General features: G+C 40.6%; 1 protein-coding gene across 4 annotated transcripts in view; it reads left to right on the top strand.

Annotated features, from left to right (window-relative positions):
- Nucleotides 1-419: 419 nt before the first annotated feature.
- ARIH2 (ariadne RBR E3 ubiquitin protein ligase 2) overlaps nucleotides 420-25,244 on the top strand; it is a 54,172-nt gene continuing 29,347 nt past the window's right edge. Inside the window, exons 1-3 of one of the 4 annotated variants that reach the window (XM_077859014.1) lie at nucleotides 420-591; nucleotides 3,530-3,591; nucleotides 6,042-6,384. In XM_077859014.1, the coding sequence (XP_077715140.1) occupies nucleotides 6,136-6,384 (249 nt within the window). In that variant the 5' untranslated portion in view covers nucleotides 420-591; nucleotides 3,530-3,591; nucleotides 6,042-6,135. Of the gene's footprint in view, nucleotides 592-1,146; nucleotides 1,239-3,529; nucleotides 3,592-6,041; nucleotides 6,385-23,164; nucleotides 23,211-25,244 lie in introns of those variants that run through there. The other 3 variants (XM_077859012.1, XM_077859013.1, XM_077859015.1) reach the window with 3 other exon arrangements.

The raw sequence follows: 25,244 nt of genomic DNA, 5'->3' as shown, positions 1-25,244 counted from the left end.
AGGCAGAAATTCCCGGCCCGGCGCGCTGACCTGAAACCCCAGTCCTCCTTCCACCAGATAGCGACCGGGAAACAACAATCCTGTACCATTCTACGAACGTTAGTATGTCTTCTATGTGCACTACACTCGAATACAAACGGTGGAGAGAGCAGTCCGTCAAGAAAGGCGCTGGTTAAAAGGATCCCGGCGGGCGGCGAGAGTAGGCGAAAGCCGGAAGAGTTCCCTTGACCATTCTCCAATAAGCCGACTCCTCTCCCCTGCTGCCTCCCGCAGTCGTGGGCGCCGGCGGTGCCCGGGTCACACTCGAGATCGGAGCGCTGGGCTCCAATGAAGCGTTGGCCAAGGGACGATACCATCCGGCAACAGTCGCGACCCTAGCGACCGCGAGTCGACCCCAGACCGGAAGTGACGCAGCCGCACCGAGCACTTCCGGAGCTGCGGAGACTGCTCCGCGGGAGGAAGGAGCGCGGGCCTTGACCGGCGTCGGCCCGTCGCCTCCGCCGCCGCCTCTGCGCCTGTGTCCGGTTCCTCTGCCCCGGCCCGACCCGGTCTGGCTCGCCCGGGCTCAGCGGCCACGGGCTCCGGCTCCCGGTAAGTGTGCGGCGCGGGTCGCGGCCTTGTTTACCCCGGCAGGCCGGGGAGGGGGGGTGGGCTCTCCCCGCGCCTCCCTAGACCGACCGGGGCTCCGCCTTCGTCGCCGCCCGCGAGGCCCCGGTGCCCCTGGCCGCCGGTTCCCAGTCTCAGCGCCCAGCACCGCCCGTGGAGGGGGTGGCTCAAGGCTGCGACCCGGGCGGGCGCGCGCCTGGCGTCTGTTTCCTCCTCCTGCAGTCTTTCCAGCTCCCAGAGAGGTCGGAGGCCAGTGCCTCTGACCGACTGGCGCTGGCGCATCTGGGCCCTCCCCGCCGGGCGCGCCAGGGATACGCGCCGCCTCCGGGGCTCCCCACTCTAGTCTTCATTCCGAGCCCTCGCAGTGCCACCCGTGCAGTTGGTTAACGCTCGCCTGCGAAGGGTGCCCCTGCGCGTGGGCTCCGTGTCCTCGCGGCTGCCCCCGCGCCTCGGTAGAAACGTGCGGCGTGCGGCCCAGGAGTGGCGGCGCCTCTGCCGTGTCGCCGGACGCTGCTGTGCTAGCCGTAGGAGAGACAGCGGTGTTGGCGGATGACTTCACCTCTGTACTGACTGTTGCTCTGTCCTGTAGAACTTTATGCCACAATGGACATATTCTATACTTCTGTTCTTAAGTAGGTAGCCACTAGCCACACATGTCTACTGAGCATTTTGACTTTTGGCTAGTGCGACTGAAAAAAACAAATTTTAGGTGTTTGTTTCATTTTTAAATTAAAATAGCCACATGGGGCTAGTGGCTACTGTATTAGGCAGGATAGTATAGTGTGTATGGTTTTGAAACTAAGTTACTGGTTCCTATTTTAAAAGTGTTAAGTAGTTTTCTTCGGAGATGTAGCCTTGATAAATGACCATTCAGAGCCAAATATTATGTCTAGAGTAAACATCTTCAGACTCGCCAAAGAGTGTTTTGTTCTCGTCAACTTTAAACTGAGAGAGAAGTCTTCAGTTTGGATCCTTTAGGCCAGGGAGGGTGTCACGCCTCCTGAACACGTGACTTTGGCTCTGGGGGAAAAGTAATTTCCATTATTCCTTTTCTGTCTGGGGTAGAGGGATAATATTTAACATCCAAAAGAAACCAAGGCGGTGCCATCAGTTCTGTTTATAAGGCAATAACATTCTGACCCCTTTGAGCAATGTCAGCACTCTTTTGAGTAGAATTAGGGATATTTAACTTTGAAAAGATTAAAAATTAAGTTTTTATTTAAATATGGACCTAGAATACCCACAAAGTGTGAAATGACTTTCTCGTTTTTGGAGAGGAGTCTGAAGTTCTCCCCTGCTTCTTGAATATTTAGTGGGTGAGAAGCCTCTAAACTCAGATCCTGGGGAGAAATCCAGAGAAAGTGGCAAGCATGGTCTTTTGTGTCTTGTGATTCTGGAGGCATCTTTGTGGATAGTATTAAGTTCTCTGGAAGGGTGGTGCAGAGTTATGAATCCCCAAAACCAGTGGATCTGTTGGAAGTATGGACTCTGAGTAATACTGGTTGCTGGCAAGTTACTTAACCTTTTTGAACTGTAGCTTCATTCCTAAGAAGGAGATGATAGCCACTTTGTGAAGATTTAATGAGAATGAGTCAGACCTGAAATTGGCTCTCATTAAATGAGAACTAATATTCGTAGTAAAATTTTGTAGATGGGAGCAATATTTAAAAAGTTTATTTGTCCAATAAGCAGTATCTTAAATAAAAATACAGGTAAAAGAAAAAGGAGTTAAAAAAATCAGTTCTCTAATATTTTAGAAATAATCTTCCGTAATCATTGTTTGGACTTTGATTTTCATTAAATTTATATTTACCAGTCTATGTTTGAAGTTTTTTTTTTTTTTTTGGAAGTTATAAGTTCTGATTTTCCACGAAATCTTAAAGGATAAACAAATAGAGGGCAGCCCCGGTGGCTCAGCAGTTTAGCGCCGCCTTTGACCGGGGATGTGATCCTGGAGACCTGGGATAGAGTCTCGCATCCGGCTCCCTACATGGAGCCTGCTTCTCCCTCTGCCTGTGTCTCTGCCCCTCTCTCTCTGTGTCTCTCATGAATAAATAAATAAAATCTTAAAAAAGAAAAAAAGAAATAGACATAAGATTTCTAATTGAGTAAGCAAGTAGTATTTATTCAGTCTTGGATAGTGGGATCTGTATCTCCGAGCAGGTCAAATGGCCTTTGAACATGTCAGAAGAGGTGGCAGATGGGTGTTAATATTGCCTAGTGGGCATCCTATTGGGAACATTTTTTATTTCAAAATAACTTTTTCGTGAGTAAGGTGAGATATGAAATATTCTGTGTTAGATTACTACCATGGAAATGACTTTATACTAAAAATCTCACTTTAAGTCTGTTGCAATTTAGTTTGTCCACTTGTATGTAACATCTAGGATTGAAATTGGGATTGTAGGGCAGCCGGGTGGCTCAGCGGTTTAGCGCCACCTTCAGTCCAGGGTGTGATCCTGGAGTCCTGGGATCAGGCTTCCTGCATGGGGCCTGTTTCTCCCTCTGCCTGTGTCTCTGCCTCTCTCTCTCTCTGTGTCTCTCATGAATAAGTAAATAAAATCTTTAAAAAAAAAAAAAAAGAAATTGTGATGGTAATTTAGGGAATCTGAACAATAGGAGAAATAAGGTAGTGGGTTTTCAAACTGAGGGAGGGAATTGGGTATCTATTTACATCACTAGTATTCCAGGTTAAATTATTATTGGCTGTTTACTTTGATGCTTTCTTTATTAGAAGGTTGTGTAACTCTTTTCATTATAATGACATATGTGTTTCTGTGGGATTTATAAGAAAATAATTTCATAGTTACTTTGGCCCCTTGCTGCTTATTCTTTTACATGTCTTTGCTTTTTAAAAAATAAATTTGCAAAACCAGGGTACCAACTTCAAAAATATAAATAGAATTTTCTCTTTTCATTTTAGATGGAAATTATGTGACATAGAATATTTGGGGTGACATCTGGAAAGATCTTCAAGCATTACAGGTATTTTTATTTTAAAGATTAACTTTTTCTTCTAAAGGAGAAGTACCGTACTTCATTTGTAATTAGTTGGTTCTACCATATAAGACAATTCGTTAAAAGTCAAATTGCAAAATTATATTACTGCTGTCTCATTAATATGATTTTTTTTAAAACTGAGTACTTATGGTTAGCATGTCAAACTTAGATTCACTGATATTTTTATAATATTAAAACGTGGCTCCAGGGATCCCTGGGTGGCGCAGCGGTTTGGAGCCTGCCTTTGGCCCAGGGCGCAATCCTGGAGACCTGGGATCGAATCCCACGTCGGGCTCCCGGTGCATGGAGCCTGCTTCTCCCTCTGCCTGTGTCTCTGCCTCTCTCTCTCTCTCTCTCTCTGTGTGACTATCATAAATAAATTTAAAAAAATTTAAAAAATAAAAAATAAAAAAAATTTAAAAAATTAAAAAAAAAACGTGGCTCTGTAGTACTTTGGACTGGTTACATGTTCAGCACACTTGGGATTTTTTTACACATTTATTTTAATGTATTTAATTTTTATTTTTTGTCTTAATTATGTTTTTTTTTTTTTTTTTTGACAGATTCTTTTTTTCTTTAAGATTATTTTATTGGGACACCTGGGTGGGTCAGCAGTTGGGCACCTGCCTTTGGCTCAGGTTGTGATCTCGGGATCCGGGATCGAGTCCTGCATCGGGCTCCCTGCGAGGAGCTTGCTTCTCCCTCTGTCTCTGCCTCTCTTCTCAGTCTGTGTCTCTCATGAATAAATAAATAAATTTTTTTTTTTTTAAGATTTTATTTATTTATTTGTAGAGACAGAGAGAGAGAGAGAGAGGCAGAGACACAGGCAGAGGGAAAAGGAGGCTCCATGCAGGGAGCCCGACGTGGGACTCGATCCCAGGACTCCCGGATCATGCCCTGGACTGAAGGTGGCGCTAAACCACTGAGCCACCCGGGCTGTCCTAAATAAATCTTTTAAAAAACGATTATTTTATTTATTTTAGAGAGAGAAAGTGCGCATGGTGAGAGCCCGTGGAGGGGCAGAGGGAGAGGGAGAGAATCTCAGGCAGACTCCCTGCTGATCTCACTGTCCTGAGATCTTCACCTGAACTGAAGTCAAGTGTTGGACACTTAACCTACTCAGCCACCCAGGCACTCCCTTGAGAGATTATCTATTTCAAATAGACTTTATATATACTTTTATATTTAATCTAGATTTGGCTATGAAAGTTAGTTATATACCATCCAATACAGCTGCTCTTGCATTTTAAAGTTCTATTAGCTTTTAGATTGATTTATTTATTAGCTTTTAGATTTTAAAAATTTATTAATAGAGAGCATGCACACAACTGGGGGAGGGGCAGAGGGAGAGGGAGAAGCAGGCTCCCCACTGAGCAGGAACCTAACTTGGGGCTCAATCCCAGGGCCTGAGATTGTGACCTGAGCCAGAGGCAGCTGTTTAACTAGTTTTTAGATTTAGATCACTACTTAAGGGGCACCTGAGTGGCTGTGGTTGAGCATCTGCCTTCAGCTCAGATCATGATCCTGGGGTCCTGGGATCGAGTCTCACATCAGGCTCTCCACAGGGAGCCTCTTTCTTCCTCTGCCTATGTCTCTGCCTCTCTCTGTGTCTCTCAGGAATAAATACAATCTTTAAAAAAAAAATCACTAAATACTGTTTTTTACAGATGATCTTGAACTATAGTACTTGTGCAGAAAAGTTAATGGCTATTTACCACAATCTCTGTATATCTATAGTTTTCCTTCACTATTGGATCAATTTCTTTGCATCAAAGTACCGTTTTTAAAGGATCAGTAAAATCCTTTAAAACTGGAAAAAAAAAAAAAACCTGAAAAATCACTTAACTTTGCAGACTAGAGGAGGATGTTGAAAAGCTTTGTAGCTTTTATGTTTTCTTTACTCACCATGTACCTGTTTTCTAGATATCTGAGAGTGATATTTGTGAAAGAGTGGTGTTCTTTTCATGGACATTGTAGTGGGAAGGAACTGTGTCATTTGTATACTGTCTGTGTCATTACTTAGTAGGGCATAATTAGCAAAGAGATTTTAAATTTTGGTAGCTTGGGCTTTAGGTTTCTTCCCCTGTGGGCCTCCAACTGTGGGGATGTGCCTCTTTCTTAAGGATTCCTGCAGGAAGGATAAGTCAGTGGGAATTTGACCCCTTGACATAGAGCAGACAGCCTTCCTGACTCTTTCATGCCAGGCCCTTCATGTGAAATTACCATTATTAGCTGCTTCTGCCCCTCAAGGAGAGAGTTTCTTTAGATAAGCCTGGGTAGGGAGATGATGGTGACATTTCCTATATGGGACTAGAGTTGGCATAGGCCATAATGGGGGTAGGACCAGGCTATGCTATTTTATTCTTGAGTGGTTACTGTTACAATTTCTCATAGTGAAAGTAAGTAACACTAATTTTTTTCTTTTCCTTCCTTAGAAGACAAAAAACACTAATGCATTTGAGAAAGTGGTAAAGTTTGGGGGGAGGGAAAAAACTGCTTTCCTGATCTGCAACTTGGCTGGATGCTAAGATGTCTGTGGACATGAATAGCCAGGGGTCTGACAGCAATGAAGAGGACTATGACCCAAATTGTGAGGAGGAAGAAGAGGATGAGGACCCAGGGGACATAGAGGACTATTACGTGGGAGTAGCCAGTGATGTGGAGCAGCAGGGGGCCGATGCCTTTGATCCTGAGGAGTACCAGTTCACCTGCTTGACCTACAAGGAGTCCGAGGGTGCCCTCAATGAGCACATGACCAGCTTAGCCTCTGTCCTAAAGGTGAGCAGTGTTGTCAATTTCAAGTGTAATTTACCCTAATTAAATCTAAATATGAGCTGTTGCTAACTGATGTCTCCTCCACATTGATTGATTGAATGGCGCTGTAAGTGAAACCAAATTTAGGTATATGTTGGATTGGTTGGACACATTTAATGCTTTACCTTGTTTTCTAAAATATGCATATTTAAGACCCTCAAATTCCTAACCATTAAGGATTAGAAAGGAAGAATGGGATAGATTCAGGATAGACTGGAAGTACACTGAAGCAGAATTATGTAGGTTAACACTGGTTTCAGAAAGTGAGTCTTATGAAACTTTATGAGATAAGATATAATTAGCCTCAGAATCACCATCCTGTACACAACTATGTGTGAGTTTCTGGCAGATGTCTTGAGAGGTGCCCAGGGTGTGCCCTGAATAATCGGTGCCTCTGGTCTGATTGAACTCCGTTGTTTCATGTGCTAATGTCTAATGTTGAAAGAGATTTTAGCTTGTATCTCCTTGATTTTGGGGGTGTTCTATGGAAATTTTAAAGAGTTGTTTATTCCTGCAAAAATCTTATTTTTAACAATGAAGCTAGCATGTTTTTCATTCTTGCACTTCAGGCCGGTTATTGTCTTCACCATGTATGTTTCGTGCTATGCAATATTAGACTAGTACATAGTATACTCACATAAAACATTGTGTACTATGAATATTTTTATGGGCATTTAGACAATATCCCAGCATGTTTCTTTCTCTTCTGCTGTTGGCCATTATGTGAAAGTGGGGCCATTTCTCTTATTTCACTGTTTTCACTGCCCTTTCTTCAGGAACTGTTATATTGATCTTGTTAATCTGTTTAAAGTGAAGGTCAAGGACACTTTGGCATGATTTAATCCACATAATTTTCTTGTTATTTAAATGAAAGTAACTAAGGTGTGTTGTGTGTGATTTCTATAAAAGCTGCTTTATCTACTATTATCTACTATTTTATCTATTTTAGGGATCTCCCCCCCCCATCCCCCCACCCCCCCATAGTCAGCAAAGATTCACTAATACCTTGGATTTAGATACTCAGGGCTTTATTAGCAGCTAGTGGGAAGTTAAAATATACAGCTTTTTTTTGTGATTTGCTCCTGGAAGTATTGCAGACTTCCTCTCCTTGTGTTCAGCAAAAAATTGAAGAACGGAGACCCATTGGAACCTCTGGATTTGGGATTTCCACACTATAGCTTTAGCAAAGCTACTAGGACCTCTGTTTCTAGAGGTCATTTCCCTGATAGAAAAGGCATCAGATCTCTTCCTCACAAACACCTTTTTATCTGGTCAGCTAGTTTCTTTTGCTTTAACTGTATTGTCAGGTCATACACAGTGTTGGTATTTATTTGTTTGCTTATTTATTTATAGTGTTGGTATTTAAAATTAGAAAAGGTATCATCAGGTGTGTGGCTATATGCTGGACAGTATCAGTTGACTAAGTTCATCAGATGTTCTCATCTATGCATAAGAATTATGTTTGTCGGGGATCCCTGGGTGGCTCAGTGGCTTGGCGCCTGCCTTTGGCCCAGGGCACGATCCTGGAGTCCCGGGATCGAGTCCTGCATCGGGCTCCCGGCATGGAGCCTGCTTCTCCCTCTGCCTGTGTCTCTGCCTCTCTCTCTCTCTCTCTCTCTCTCTCATAAATAAATAAATAAATCTTAAAAAAAAAAAAAAAAAAAAAAAAAGAATTGTGTTTGTCAGGCCCTCTGTGCCTACTTTCCTACCCTGTAAGAGACGATTGAGGAGCCCAGAAACCTATCCTCATTTTTTTAAAATTGTGGTAAAATACATGTAACATAACATTTACCATTTTACATTCTTCCTTATTATTAAGCTAATTCAGGGTCAGCCCTCTGAAAAGTCTTTTGCTGCCTCACTTTTTATCCCCTCAGGGCTCCTTCAGAGTCTAGCTTGTACTTTTCCCCCAAGTAAGCTTTCTTGAGACCCTGCAACACAGTGGTTGTACCCTCCTTTGTTCTCAGTGCCTGAACATTACAACTCATGTATATTAGAGCACATACTGCAGTCTTTGAACAGCTTTATGTTTTACCTTTTTGTGTATTTTTGCATGATCTCTCCAACTAGATTGTCACTTCATGGAGGGCACAAACTGCTTTATACATTTTCTTCCCCATCATTCCTGTCACAGTGTTTCCTCCTTAATAGTGTTGAATAATTTCATGGATACCATGAATTTTGTCAGCTGTTGATAACAATAGCTGATGCTGTTGGTGTGAGTCAGATTTGTACCTCTGCTGTACATCTCTGCTGTCATGAAAAGGCATTGTTCTGACCGTCAAGAGCATGAAAAGAAGGAGCAAAAAGAACTTGGTATAGAGATGAAGAAATAAAAAGAAAGTTGAAACACAAGGAAAGGATTAAAGAGAAAAATGGGGCAAAGGGAGGGAAAATAGTCCATGAAAATTTAGATCACAGTAAAAGATTTTTCCCCCTCCCTAGACCTCACTGAGAAGCATGCTAATAACCATTTTCTTTCTGGGGCTGGGCAGCAAGGGTCCTGGCTCTTTTGGTGGCTTGGCTGCACATAAAGGGACTCAGTGATATTTTAAGTAGTTCAGGAAGAGACTAGACAAAAATAGCCTGGTTGAGAGTAAAAGAGAGGGATCACATACAATCTTCCTTTTTCAGTCTGGATAAAAACTAATGTTTTTATTTTTGTAATTAATATCTTATGGGACGGGAGGGCTGCATTTATAGAATGGTGTTTATTGGTGCTTTGGCTCTTCTAGCTCCCCTGTTGCATGTGTATCTGAGAGTGGAGATTAATGGTGATCATTCAGATTACTACTGATGTCCCCTATTGGTCATGGTGCTGTTTGTACAATTCTGCGACATATTGAAATATTTAATTCTTTCATATGATTTAGGTGTTATTTGGCTGGTAGAAAATATGACATGTTTGTGGTTTAAAATTATAGCCATATGAACAGTTGTTTATGAATGGAAGCTAAGTTTGAGGACTGGCTCGACTTTTTCACTGATAGTCATGTCTGTTTTATTTGTTTTGGTTGTGTGTTGGCAGTTGCCTATGGATGAGCTGTTGTCCAGCATAAAATTGACCCTTTTATTGCCTTTTGAGATTTGATATCTCTTAAATATTAAAATTCCAATTGGGCACTGGGTTTTTGGTTTAGTGAAGGCCCTTGGTGTCAGGGTAACTTCCTATATGTGTTGTGAGACAAATCCCATGAATTAGATCATTAATTGAGAAAGGAGACTGCCCAGGAAATCAGATTAAGGGCTAAGAACAGACAACAGAGAAAATGCTTATCTGGTATTGTGAGGAAACTACTGGTTTTCAAATATGGCAAAACGGAAGCATTGTTTTTAGAATGAACTATCATCTTACACAGATAGAATACAATTGACCCTTGAACAATGGTGGGGATTAGGGGTGCCAACCCCACACTGCCAAGAATCCATTTATAACTTTCTTGACTCCTCCAAAACTTTTTTTTTTTTTTTTTTAAGATTTTATTTATTTACTCGTGAGAGAGAGAGAGAAGAGAGGCAGAGGGAGAGAGACACAGGCAGAGGGAGAAACAAGCTCCATGCAGGTAGCCCAGTGTGGGACTCCATCCTGGGTCTCCAAGATCACACCCTGGACTCAGGGCGGTGCTAAACCGCTGAGCCACCTGGGCTGCCCTCCCCCAAAACTTAATACTAGTAGTTTACTGTTGATTGGAAGCCTTACCAATACAGAAACAGTCAATTAACACATGTTCTGTATGTTAGATGTATTATATACTGGATTCTTACAATAAAATAAGATGATGAAAAGAAAATGTTAAAATCATAAGGAAAAGACATTTACGGTATTACATTGTAAAAGATTTGTACGTAAGTGACTCTGTGCAGTTTAAACCCATGTTGTTCAAGTATCAACTGTAGTCATTAGAGGTTAGATGATTGCCAGGTGAGATATGATGTTATAGAAGGGGGAAAAAATCTCTGACAAATATTTTGTAGTGATTATGTATGTCTTTTTTTTTTTTTTTTTGAAGTAATGATTTTTTTATTTTGTTATTGTTGAAGTAATTATTTATTCTTATAATTTATAGTAAATTCCAAACATTTTAATTTAGCATGGATTTTTTTTTTTTAGATTTGTTACAAATACTTTATTTTTTTTTTTATTTTTTATTTTTTATTTTTTATTTATTTTTTTTTATTGGTGTTCAATTTACTAACATACAGAATAACACCCAGTGCCCGTCACCCATTCACTCCCACCCCCCGCCCTCCTCCCCTTCTACCACCCCTAGTTCGTTTCCCAGAGTTAGCAGTCTTTACGTTCTGTCTCCCTTTCTGATATTTCCCACACATTTCTTCTCCCTTCCCTTATTTTCCCTTTCACTATTATTTATATTCCCCAAATGAATGAGGACATATACTGTTTGTCCTTCTCCGACTGACTTACTTCACTCAGCATAATACCCTCCAGTTCCATCCACGTTGAAGCAAATGGTGGGTATTTGTCATTTCTAATAGCTGAGTAATATTCCATTGTATACATAAACCACATCTTCTTTATCCATTCATCTTTCGTTGGACACCGAGGCTCCTTCCACAGTGTGGCTATCGTGGCCATTGCTGCTAGAAACATCGGGGTGCAGGTGTCCCGGCGTTTCATTGCATTTGAATCTTTGGGGTAAATCCCCAACAGTGCAATTGCTGGGTCGTAGGGCAGGTATATTTTTAACTGTTTGAGGAACCTCCACACAGTTTTCCAGAGTGGCTGCACCAGTTCACATTCCCACCAACAGTGTAAGAGGGTTCCCTTTTCTCCGCATCCTCTCCAACATTTGTTGTTTCCTGCCTTGTTAATTTTCCCCATTCTCACTGGTGTGAGGTGGTATCTCATTGTGGTTTTGATGTGTATTTCCCTGATGGCAAGTGATGCAGAGCATTTTCTCATATGCATGTTGGCCATGTCTATGTCTTCCTGTGATTATGTATGTCTTAAGGAAAGTCTTTAAGGAAAACAAAGTTCTCTTTTTAAAACACTTTATTTTTATATGAAACTCACACAAAGATTATTTGAGTGTTATTGTTATAGATCTAAGTTATAGATGAGATAGGCCTTTTCTAGTAATAACAGCCATTTTTATTGCAAAATGTGCAGTAGTTAGTCAAGAAGAATTTTGGCTTCAGTGAATCCTATTAGTACTATTCTATGAAACTCCTGAGGCATTTGCTATCAGACTGCTCAGAAAGGGATCAGCCTCAGGCTGGCTTTTATTTATGATGGGCCAGAGGAGTCTTCCACAGGCTTTGCTCCTCCTGTCAGCAACACGTTAGGATGTGGGCAGGAGAGGAGTGTGGTTCAGGACTCTACCCAAATGCATAAGAAAGAAGAAATAATTCCACTTTAGGCTAGATCTGGTCTAATGGGACAAAAGTGAGCTATCAGCTCTGTGTTATGGGAGAACCTTGAGGTGGAGTGGAAGGGCAGTGAATCCAAGCCCAATGGGTCAGTAAGCCGTGGGGGCAAACAAGTTACCTTCTAAGCTAGAGTGGGAGACTAAGAGTACAGGCTAAAGGGAGTAAAATGTGGAAGATTGTGAATGCAACCTGAGGTCTCTTTACTACTGGAGGAAAGGAACAGATTTCTTTAAACTTCTTCAGTGCTGAATTGCAGTGTTCACTTCTTAAGCCTGGGTGTTCCTCAGATGGGATTGGAGAAATAAGCTGGTTATAATGAGCACTTTTACTACAGTTCTTGCTTTATGAATTGCTGTGTTAACTACAGTAGAGCTGGGAAAATGTTACGTAGAATACTTTATTTTGCCACTCCCTTGCTTGAATTTATTTTAAATCTAGTGTTTGATATTCAGCAAAATGTGGCTGGAAAATCTCTTTTATGACTCTTCTTCGGTGGATCATTTTTCCTCTTTGTGGATGAAGCATAATTAGTTTTCAGGGCTTCTGACTTGAAGTATGGAAGTCTTTATAGTCTCATGATCAAAACAGTCTTGTTTCTATGCATTTGTTACTGGTAACGTGAGTAATTGATGTTCTTCACGGAATACCTTATACTTAGTCTTTCGTTTAAGTGGCACCAAGTTTCTATATAATATCTGGAAAGCATTTTAATTTTACTTACTAAATCAACTTTTTTGTATTTTGATATAGTGGGATTTTAGACCTTTTTATTTGCATATTTGTTAATGGCAATTATTATTATTTTTTTATTACTATCAATGGGAAAGTATCCTCAAGTTGGGCCTGGTAGTGTTTGTGTGCTGAGCAGCCATCTGATTTCTATTTTTATGACCTGATGTCAGGTTTCTTTGCATGCCTGTATCTCAGTAGAATCTAGATTAAATTCCTGTGTTTGAAATAGTTGGTTGTTAGTGGGTGTGTTGACATAATTCATGATGCTTTAGTTTGGAAATCTGATGTTTGTTTTACTATGTACAAATTTATTTTTTAAAGGGAGATGAAGAATGTCCAGAGTGACATTGAGAATTGCCTAAGTACAACTAGTGTTCCAGTTGTCCCTATCTTGCCAATTTAGAAAGGTTATTGTCATCTTTGACTTTGTGTGCTCACTGAACACCTGGCACCACACACAACATGTTTATGGCCTTCCAGAAAAGAAGCTCTTCATCAGATTGAAGGCCAGCATTCATTCTAGTCTTTTTCTTTTGCTTTCACACTATCATAGGAACCATGTGTGATCAAGGGGTGATTTTATTTTAAGATTTATTTTAGAGAGAGAAAGAGAGAGCACAAACAGGGAGAGGGGCAAAGAGAGAGGGAGAGAATCCCAAGCAGACTCCCTGCCTAGCTGACTACACAGACCTCAACTCCATGACCCCAAGATCACCACCCAAGCTGAAATCAAAAGTTGGCTGATCAACCAGCTGAGCCACCTAGGCACCCCCTCAAGGGGTGATTTTAATCTACATTTGTGTTCTAATCCTGAACTTATTTATATTTAACCTTTTATTGTTGAGCTGTTACTATGGTACTTAAAGAAAAAATATCTTTCATAATTCCATTAACCTAAAATAAAAGTTTTGTTCCTTGCTTAGAATCCTTCAGGTCTTACCCATATTCATACATAATATTACTGTGCTTCAATTCATTCAACCAATATTTATTGAGCTCTTATTATGTGGTAGGCACTGGAAAAATAGCATCGAACAACATAGATGGTCCCTGCCCTAGTTGATGTTACATTCTAATAATTGTTATGTACATGTATTTTTATATTCTGCTTTTTTCTTATATGTAGGCATGCCTCAGAAATCTTGCAGGTTGGGTTTCAAGACCACTGTAATAAAGCAAATATCACAATAAAGCAAGTCAAATGAATTTTTTTGTTTTCCAGTGCATATAGAAGTTATGTTTACACTATACCGTAGTCTAAGTATGCAGTAGTATTGTGTCTATAAAATAGTGTGAATACCTTAATTAAAAAATATCTTATTAAAAAGAAAAAAAAATACCTTATTGCTAAAAAATGCTAACCATTACCTGAGCTTTCAGTGAGTTGTAGTTAACTTGTCATAGATCACTATAACAAGTATAATAATAATGAAAAAATTTGAAGTATGGCAGGAGTTACCAAAATGTGACACAGAGACCTGAAGTAAAGCAAATGCTAGTAGAAAAGTGGTACCAGTAGAGTTACTTGATGCAGAGTTACCACAAATCTTCGACTTAATAAAAAATACAGTATCTGCAAAGTACAATGAATGAAATGAGGTATGCCTGTATTTCAAGTATTTCCCCATTTTTACTTCATTCTCATAAATCACTTTAAATGGCTGAATATCAAACCATATTACTGAGGCATAATTTGCTCAAACTTTCACCATTGGGCATTTAGGTAAGTACTTATGTGTTGCAGTTCTTGGGGACTGGTTGTATTGCTATGAACATGAATGTGGCCTTTTTATCTGTGGGGCCTTGGCCAGAGCCTGGGCTAGTGATCAGATGGTTGGGCTCCATTCCCTTTTTTTGCCATTTAATATAGTGTGACCTTGGGCAAGTTCCTCAACATCTGTAAGATTCAATTTTCTCATCTGTAAAATGATAATACCTCTTTCACAGCATTAAATGAGATAATGTAAAGTGCCTGGTGCATGAAACAAATGGTCATGGTAGAGGCAGGGCAGGTACAGATCAGTGGGATAGTTGCTTTCACGTTTGCTGTGATTCCTTAGAACACATCAGAATTGTGCATTTTCAATTATAGGGTAAAAGCCACATTGAAGAAGGTTCTAGGTGATATATTGCTGATGATGTCTCTGAGTATGCATGTGGTAGATGGATCATGTACTTTGGATTTTATTTATTTATTTAGTTAGTTAGTTGCCTTTATTGGAAGCCTCTGGTTCCTTTTTCCTGGGGCCCACTAATAAGAAAAGTAAAAATAGCACAAAATGAATTTTGAATTGGAACCAGGAAAAGAATGCAGGGGAGCATAGTACCTGTCTGTTATTTCTACATTTTTGGTTGACTGCAGTGTTTGATCTTGGGCCTGCATTGACAGCACTAATTAATGAAGTACTTGGTTGATTTTGGAGTTCTTATTATTTGGGCATCTCCTTACTTTTCTTCAACTTGTGCTCTGTTCCATTCCCCCTCACCCCTATTTTTTTTACTTTAGCCTTTCCCCTGCTGCCTTAGGAAAAGTTTGAGATTAGATTTCTCTGCCTGAAAGAGGGAAGTGTTAAGGAAAGATTTGAGACAGGTACAGAGTGAAATACAGGAAGCTTCTCATCTTGCTCTTCCTAAGATGTGTTTGCCCTGTGGCTTGATTACTCAAATTGACATGAATTGTCAGAATATGAAGCTTATGTTGTGTTCCCTTTTTTTGAACTGTCATGAAGCTTTATACACATGAAATGGTTTTACTGTGAAAACCACAAGTTATCAACCATAGACAGAAAAATGCAAGGAAAGTGAGCAAAAGGTTGGTTTGGAGAGTTTAGAACAGAGCTGTTCTTACAGACATGAACAAAGAGTGGTCTCCATCTGGGAAAGTTGCTCTCTTTGACGAGCGATTTCGTTCTTGGCCAGTACATGCTCTACCCATTCTCATTCCTTTTATCCCTTATTTTAGGCTCTCCCCATCGTTTTGTAGAATCTGTAGATTCTGCCTTGGCTCCTTTTACAAGAAATAACTCCAATGCCATCAAACTTAGCTTCCTGGATTCTCTGTCTTGATTGGTGATACCACCATTCACCAAGCTGGAAGCTGAGGATCTCCCCCGACTCCCTTTTCCCACAAAGCCTTCCCTGTTCCCTTGGCAGAGTTGGACATTCCTGTCTCTGTACTACTCTGTGCATATTTCTTGCTGTGTATTTATGCTGATTAGAAACTGGGATATCTGGATGGCTCTGTGGTTAAGCGTCTGCCTTCATCTCAAGGTGTGATCCTGGAGGCTCAGGATCAAGTCCCACATCAGCTCCCTGCATGGAGTCTGCTTCTCCCTCTGCCTGTGTCTCTGCTTCTCTCTCTCTGTGTCTCTCTCATGAATAAATAAATAAAATTAAAAAAAAAAAAAAACTGTTGTTTGTAAGCCAGGGTTTAAACTCTTTGACAGTTGCTTGTTGTTGATCTATCTAAGCTAGGTTTATAAATGCAAAAGTTGAGAATTTAATCCCAGACCTCTATTTCTGTATTCTCCCATTTGTAAATAGAAGGTATACTGGTCAAAGGACTTCCATGAAGCTGAGTGAATTCTAAACAGAGACAGTATATACCTCGTAGATGTGTGGTTTCCAGCTTAGTGTGCATCTTAGAATTAGTTTTGTCAATTTTGATACAGAAACCTGAACTTCGGGATCCCTGGGTGGCACAGCGGTTTGGCGCCTGCCTTTGGCCCAGGGCGCGATCCTGGAGACCCAGGATCGAATCCCACGTCGGGCTCCCTGCATGGAGCCTGCTTCTCCCTCTGCCTGTGTCTCTGCCTCTCTGTCTCTCTCTGTGTAACTATCATGAATAAATAAATAAAATCTTTAAAAAAAAAAAAAAAAACCTGAACTTCATGCAGACATAATAAAACAAAATCTTCAGAGGCAAGGTAAGAAATTATACATTATATTCATGTGGAGAATTCATGTGGAAGTGCAAAAGAATTGTGAAACAATTATTAAAGCGAGGAGGAAAGAGTGTGTCCTTTCTTTGGCTGCTGAAACGATGTGTCCAATGTTCAGAGCGTACTGGTTTCATAACTGGAGTGGGATTAGGATAAAGACACCCACGTATACTGGCAAGTTGGATAGGTTTCCTGTATTTTTTTTCCTGTAATATTTTTGATGTCTAACGGTAACTTTCTATGTAATTGGTTATCGAGATAAAAGCGGGTTCTTTGGTCCATGTTGATAATGAGTAGCCGTAAAAATGACTAATAATATCTGCAATCATAAATACAATGTGAATGTTTTAAAAGTTTTGAATTTTATGATCTAGAACACATCAGACCTTTTTTTGAAGGTGTGTTAACATTGGCTTCTGCTGCAAGATGGTTGGCTCCCCTCACATACCTTTGTCCCCCCTCCATTTGTCTTTGTTTGTTTGATATTCAGATGTCTGTAACGGTTTTATTTGCAACAGCCAAAAACTGGTAACAACCCAAATATCCACAAACAGATGAATAAACAAATAGTGGCATGCCTATTAAACAACATATCTCTCAGCAGTATAAAAAGTGAATGGCTCATAAGCCTCATTGGTAAATCCCAAAATAGTATGCTGCATGAGGGAAAAGAGTAAATATTTTATGATTTATTTATTTTTTTTATGATTTCAGTCATAAAATTCTAGAAAATGAAAACCCATTGTGAAGTAAAGTGAATCAGTGAGACGCCTGGTTGAGTGTCTGTCTTTGGGTCAGGGCGTGGTCCTAGGGTTCTGGGATGAGTCCCGCATCGGACTCCCTGTGGGGAGCCTGCTTCTCCCTCTGCCTATGTCTCTGCCTCAATCTCTGTCTCTCATGGATAAATAAATAAAATCTTAAAAAAAAAAAAAAAAAAAAAAAGGTAGGGCAGCCCAGGTGGCTCAGCAGTTTAGCACCGCCTTCAGCCCAAGACATGATCCTGGAGACCCGGGATCTCGAGTCCCACATCGGGCTGCCTGCATGGAGCCCGCTTCTCCCTCTGCTTGTGTCTCTGCCTCTCTCTCTCTCTCTCTCTCCTCTCTGTGTTTCTCATGAATAAATAAATAAAATCTTAAAAAAAAAAAAAAAGTAAATCAGTGGTTGGAGAGTTGGGGAAGGCACAGAGAGATTATGAAGAGCATGAGGTAAATTTAGAGGTAGTTTTCGATTTTGAAATATGAAAATGAAAGTAAAGGTGTATGTATTCATGTTATAAACTCATAACACAACAAAGAGAGTAGGTTGAGGTGACTGGCATGTGAGGACCTTACACACAGGAGCCAGTTTGTCCAGCAGATCTTTGAAGAGATTGTGGGCTCTGATTTGACTGGCAAAGGCTGGAAGAGATAAATGAATTGTAAATCAGGGGATTAATTAAAGATTTCTTTTTTTTTTTTTTAAGATTTTATTTATTCATGAGACACAGAGAGAGAGAGGGGCAGAGACATAGGCAGAGAGAGAAACAGGCTCCATGCAGGGAACCTGACATGGGACTTGATCCCGGAACTCCAGGATCACACCCTGAGCCAAACGTAGACACTCAACCACTGAGCCACCCCGTTGTCCCAAATTAAAGGTTTCTATATAAAATAGTCAACCATGCCCTCACTGGGTTTCTAGGCAAATAATCTGCTTATTTTTGAGACATAGCATAACCCGGAGAGAAAGAGGGCCCTAAGAGAGTGTGAGATTGGACTGACTTCATTGGTCACTTTGAGGACTCTTGCGTCTTATTTATAAGCTTCCTCTAATTAAGCACCCTAAAAATAAAAGCCTGTCAGTTGACAGATTTTGTCCACATACAGAGTTAGGATTCATTTTCCTGACACCTCCTCCCCTTTTAAAATTGTAATATTCACATAAAATTAACCATGTTAAAGTTGAAATTCGAGATGCCTGGGTGGCTCAGTGGTTGAGCATCTGCCTTTGGCACAGGTTGTGATTGAGTCCCACATTGGGCTCCACACGGGGAGCCTGCTTCTCCCCCTGCCTATGTCTCTGCTTCTCTCTGTGTGTCGCTCATGAATAAATAGATAAAATATTTTTAAAAATTAAAAAAAAATAAAGTTGAAATTCAGTGGCATTTACTACATTCACAGTGTGCAACCGTAATCTCCATCAAGTTCCAGAGCATGTTCATTACCCAAAAGGAAACCTGGTACCCATTAAACAGTTCTTTCCCAATCTCCCCAGCACCAGGCAACCACTAATCTGCTTTTTGTCTCTATGGATTTACCTATTCCGAATATGTCACATAAAGGGATTCATGCAGTATGTGATCTTTTGTGTCTGGGTGTTTTCACTTAGCATGATGTTTTTGAGGTTCATCGAAGTTACAGCATTTATCCCTACTTCATTCCCCCTCTTTTTGGTGACCCTTTGTTTTTAACCAAGAATCACCAGACATTTGAGGAAAACATGCAGAGTGGAAGAGAAATAGGAAAAATTGATCTGAGTTGAAACAGACCAGTAGATGATTTTGCTTGTTTTTAAAAGCACACTATTTAGTATTATTCAAGAAGATACAGCATGCATCAAACAATCAGAGATGCCATCTGGAAGAAAATGTCAAAATAAAAAAGCTCATGGAGACAAATTATGCGTTTGCCAAGTTAAAAAATATTCTGTAGATAGATCAGAAGATAAACTCAAGAAAATCTCAATATAAAGCCAAAATACAGCCAAAAATTGATACAGAAGAAAGAGACATAGAGGATCCATCCAGAGATCATAATCTACCAGAATTTTAGGGAAGTGAAAACAAAAAATTGAAAGGAAGGAAATATTTAAAAGTATAATAAGAAAATTTCCTGGGCAGCCCAGGTGGCTCAGTGGTTTAGTGCTGCCTTCAGCCGGGGCGTGATCCTGGAGTCCTGGGATCAAGTCCCACATCAGGCTCTCTGCACGGAGCCTGCTTCTCCCTCTGCCTGTGTCTCTGCCTCTCTCTCTGTGTCTCTCATGAATAAATAAATAAAATCTTAAAAAAAAATTTCCAGAATCTAAAGAGGAGCATTCTTCATTTTGAAAGATTGTACCCATTGCCCAGAAGAATAAAGACCCACTGCTGGAATTGTCACTGTGAAATTTCAGAAAAACAAGAATAGAAGAAAACCCTGAAAGTTTCCATAAAGATACACTGGGTCTTCTAAAACAAATGGTTTCAGATGTGTCATCCTCAACAATGACAACCAGAAGGCCATGGAGCAGCAGTCGTCCAAGTCCTGAGAGAGAATGATTTTGAACCTAGAATTCTGTTATAGCAAAATACACTTGTTTTCAGATGTACAGGGACTCCCGAAATTTCCTCTCCTTATACCTTTTCTGAAGCAGTTACTTGCAGATGAAAAATCAAAAAAGAAAATATTCAAGAAATGGTTGAACTAACCTAATAGTGCAATGAAAAGTATCATGTTGGGACACCTGGGTGGCTCAGTGGTTGGGCGTCTGCCTTGGGCTCAGATTCTGATCCCATGATCCAGGATCAAGTCCCTCATCCGGCTCCCCAAAGGGAGCCTGCTTCTCCCTCTGCCTGTGTCTCTGCTTCTCTCTCCATGTCTCTCATGAATAAATAAATAAAATATATATCTTTTAAAGTATCGTGTTACCTGTACAACAGGAACTCTGTTTTACCCTAGAAAGTAGCCAAGCCAAATTTGAACACAGGTTTGGTGGGATCCAAGAAAAATTTATTCAGGAATAAGAATGAGTAGATTCCAAGCAATAGATAAAATAGAGAAGCTGGAAGATAGTTGGAATACAGTGAAGAAACCATTACAGAGTTGTAAAGAACTCTTTACAAGGGGCGAGGGAATTAGAATTCCTATGCAAGGCAGAAAAATTCTTTGCAAAAAATTGTAAGCCAAATATAAATCAAACACATAAGTGGCACAAAGTATAAATGATTGGTGGCGACTTAATAGAGATAATATATTTGTACCTAATGTGTGAATATCCTTCTTTGAATGGCCCAAGGATGGTGACTTTGGAAACACAAGGAGGAAAATGCAGTTCCGGTCCTGTAAACGATATTTTAAAGTTGCAAAGGTAACTGAAGGAACTGAAAATAGTAATTTAAATATAGAAAGGTTGGGGCTGAGAAGGGGGAGGTAGGGAGTAGTATAAGTAAACTAAATCTGCTAGAGAATTATGGGTATGCTTAATGATGATGACAACCAAAACCGGTAGAGATTTCTCCTGGGTAGGAAGACTGGGAACCTGGGGAGGAATGGGGTTGCAGGTATTGTTCCTTTTCATCAAAGTGCTTTTTATGAACCATTTGATTTTCTTTGTTCATTGGTAATTGGGATAGATTAAGAACTTGTTGATTCCCAATAAACAAGTGTTTCCTGAGTGTCTTCTGTTGTTTTAACTTTTAGATAGATGCTGAGAGCTAAGGAAAAAATAGTTTGACCTCTACCATAACATAATTTTAAGATCTCTTTGCCTTTAGTTTCTGCTACTTCTTTTTTTAGAACGGTGAGAGAGGAGATATAAGAAATCTTTTTCTACTTCTGTTTCATATTTTCTAATATATCCACTAAGTGTACCACTTTATCTTGATCTGTTAAAAAACTTAAAGTAGCTTCTTCAGACTTCAGCCTGAGCTCCTTCCTGTTTCCCCTCTCCCTAACTCATATTTTTGTCTCCTCAATGTACTGTAAGCATCTCTGCCCTTCAGAACTCTCTACAAACTCTCAGAAGACCTCTTGTCCTTTCGTTTTTTATTTTTTATATTTTTTAACCTTCCTCACAGGAGCTATATCTGGCCTCTTCCTGCATCACCTGAATGCTTGAAAGATCTTGATGCCTCTCTGGGTTCTGGAGGAGAATGTGGGTGTGCAGTGACAGAGGATAGTGTTAGCATGTAGGACTTAGTACTGGTGCTGGCATTGTTCCAGTTGCTTGGGTATGGCAGAGAAGGGAAATTATTTCAAATCTCTGTCCTCAAGGGGCTTCCATTTCTGATGGAATTATAAGAAAGGTTATAAGAATAGCATTAATGTTTTAAACATAGCTAAGGCCAGCAATCTGTAGCTGTTTTTGAAATATATTCTTGGAGTCTATGGCTCTACAGTAAGATATGCTAGCCTCTGAGATACCCTCTAGGGAAGAGTGGGAACATGAATGGTAGTGCCAAGATAGTATTTGGTATTCCCTCTTATTATGCCTCTTCACAGTAGCAGTAGTTACAAGAGGCAGAGCATTATTTGAAATCTTTTTTTTTTTTTTAAGATTTTATTTATTTATTCATAGAGACACAGAGAGAAAGACAGAGACACAGGCAGAGGGAGAAGGAGGCTCCATGCGGAGAGCCTGACTGACTCGATCCAGGGTCTCTAGGATCACGCCCCCAGCTGCAGGCGGCGCTAAACTGCGGCGCTACCGGGGCTGCCCTGAAATCATTTTTGGACAAGATGGGCTGTGGCTGCATGAACATGGTAGATTTGGCTTTTAATCCTAGTATATGCAGTTCATTGGATGTCAGCTCCTGTCTGCATTTCTTTGGGTTGTGGTTATTGGATATGGCCTTGGTTCACAAAAAATGGTGGTCATTCTGCTTGTATGGCACCCCCTGGAAAACTCTCAGAATTCTAGTAGGGGCTTAACCAGTCTTGTACTAACTGCTTTCTAGAGGTTTTTCATTAAAATGTACACCCTAAAAGATAGGCTGGGATTTACTGCATGATAATGTAGCAGGTAATGGATAGATGAGGTACGGATAGAGTAGACTGGGCCATGAGTTGATGTTGGAGCTGGGTTACAGGTACAAGGTTTTCATCATACTCTTCATTTTTGTAGATGCTTGGAATTTTTCATAGTAAAAAAGTACCCTCATGGTCAAGGATGATGGCTCATATTTTTGCTTTATTGCATTTTGCATAAATAACTTTTTATTTAGTGAGGTCTTTGGGGGTTTTGTATTTATTTTAATGATTGGAGACAGAACTGAGTTAAGGTTAGACTGGAGAGAAACCTTCAGATTTTTTTAAAGCATGAATACCATGGGTACCTCTATTACAAGTCAGCCTTCCTTTCACAGAGGCCTGTAAAGAAAAAGTGAAAGGAAGAATTGTCATCAGGAGCCAGAGAGCTGACCTCGTAGAAGCTGAGAATATGTAGATAAGAAGTATGGGAGAAAGGAAGGCCCATCACTTAAATTAGACTGTAGGGGTGAGCCTTGCCTAAGGTCAGAGACCTGGTACACCCCACTATCACCACTACTGCTGCTGATTTTGTCCCATTCTAGGGTGATGTTCACCTACTCCTTTGTCTCTGTGCTTTAACCTTGTTTCTTCCTCTTATCCCTTTAGTACCTTCTCACCCCACCCCCTACCCTCCAAGACCTGAATTCATCCATCTTGATCTCCATAGGCTAGCTTTCCTATATCATGTCCCCTTCTACCTTAGACCCAGAAGCTCACCCACAATTCACTCCTTTCCTTCATCTCTGCTGTTTAGTGAATTACCATTAGTGTTTATTAACAAATGTGATTGGACCACGAAGTGGCTTAACACAGGCTGAGGCATCGAGACCCAATCGTGTAGCCTTAAAAATTTTCAGGCAGTTGGCAAGTAAGAATTCTAAATAAAAATTGAAACTACCACCTGTATTTTTTCAGGCCGTTGATGCTCACTGCCATCAGCTGCATCCTCCCTATGGCACTGGTAAGTGTGGGAAGGGCTGGTGACAGTTTTGGTGGGCTGCTGGATTTCTTTTTTCTGGGGGAAAGATCTATTTGCAAGCTGTGTTATTAACTTGTCCCCAAGGGCTGGACAGCTTGAACCAGCTGTAGGAGACTAAAAAGAGGAAGAAGCAACTGACCATGCTTAGAGGTTTTCTTGGGCAACTGTTGTCCATAGCAGAGTCTATTCACTGTGTACCTTGGTCCTTACATAAAATTAGCACATTCTATGCATTATTTTGAGTAATAAACATACTATCCAAGTGCTCTGGGATGTCAAGTAGTAACTGTTAAATACCTGAAACTTAAAACATTTTTTCCAAAGGTGGCTCTTGGCTGTGTATTAGAAAGGATCCAAAATGTTGTGTGTACTTATCATTTCCTTCAGTAGCAAGGTTTATCTCGCTCTGGTATTTTAAGTTCTTCGTGGTCAGGAGATCAAGAAATGTTTGTTCCAATGATTAATATAAAATTCTGATAGAGACAAAGAAATTTGTGGCTCTCATTTACTAACAGACTTGAGGTGGACTTGGGGACCTGTGGTTTTAAAAATCATTTTTACCACAGTCTGCTTTCTGCTTAGGGACCTAATGGAGAAAATATAGACAGTAAGGTTGAAACGTAGGATGAGACAGCAGGTCACAGAATTGCTGAAATATAAGCTGATAACCATATTGCTGCTGGAATTACCTTATCTGAAGTCTTGAAATCCTGCTGCTGTCTCCTTGTAATGAGTGGGTTGGAGGCCATGCAGATTCAGAAGTTTTATCTTGTCAAGGTAGTCTCTGCTCTAAGTAACAGTTGGATGTTTACATTATTTCATCTCTCTAGTCTCTGAAGCCCTTAGAATATGGAAGGAGGTGCCCCCAGAATAATAAAATGCAGAGGTAGTAGACTTGTGTACTAGTAACCAGTGAGGAGCTCCTTGCTGGTAACAGTGGCTAAAGAATTAATACACGCTTTATTATGTCCCTGTGAGAAAATCTTAGCATCACTAGTGCATATTCTGGATTTCCCACTGGTCCCCACTTCCCATCCCCCAAGCCCTACTTAGGAATTAGGGATAGAATTATATGGCACACTTACTGCATTGTTTATAAGAAAGAGAAAGGAGAACTTGATGCCCCAGCATCCATCTACTCCTTTAGGTATCTATGTACAGATGGGAACTACTGAACATGTTTTGAGGGCCTGTTTCAGGGAAATAATTTTTAAGCATCTGTCCCAAACATAGATTGTAGAAGATGACCAAATATTTTTGCCTGCAGCCTTGGGGCAATACTGATGACCAGAAGCAAAGTCCTTTCCAACATGGATGTAGCTAAGGGCTTCCTAAAATGCAGAACTAAAAACCATTTGAGGGTGTTGGGATTATAAATGCAATGGCAAAACAAAGCCAGATTGGGTTGGCAATGCAGAGCAATGTTTAAAATGACAACAGAGAGTGATCCCACTGTTTTTTCAAGCTGGAAGGAAAGCTCCCCGGAGGCTCCTGACCCCTTTGTTGGTCAGGTTTGAGGGTACAAAGAAAGAGGAGAAAAAGGCAAGGAAGATAGGCTCCCTTGGCCTCTGCTCTTATCACATCTTTGACTCTGGACTACCATAGACTTGAGGGCATCCTTCAGTCTTTGATAAACTTTATACCACTATTTGCCCTCCCTTCCCTACCTTGATCAATCACATTCCCTTCCCCAGCTCCCAGGAAAAATAGAGAGAGGAGTTCTTACCTTTGGGGCTCAGGTTCACACCTACCAAGACTTAAGCAGGACTGTGATGACTCAAAGACAGGCCTGAGAGCTGTGCTTTGTGAACAGCAACATTGAGGGAGCTGAAAGACTAGGAGCAGAGCATCTAGTGGAACACTAAGGCTTGGTCTGGGAGGTGGAGAGAGAGAGCCAGAGAGTGTTGTAAAGTTATTAGCAGTATGGACCTATGTGGAAGTTTTATCTGTTTATGCAGTAATTCACATTGTATGATCATTTAACCTTTGGTCAAAACTATGTTAAAACTCCAAGGG

The sequence above is a fragment of the Canis aureus genome, chromosome 19 (assembly GCF_053574225.1).
Source record: "Canis aureus isolate CA01 chromosome 19, VMU_Caureus_v.1.0, whole genome shotgun sequence".
Lineage (NCBI taxonomy): Eukaryota > Metazoa > Chordata > Mammalia > Carnivora > Canidae > Canis > Canis aureus.
The sequence above is the reverse complement of the archived record's forward strand: the minus strand, read 5'-3'. Positions and strand labels throughout refer to the sequence as shown.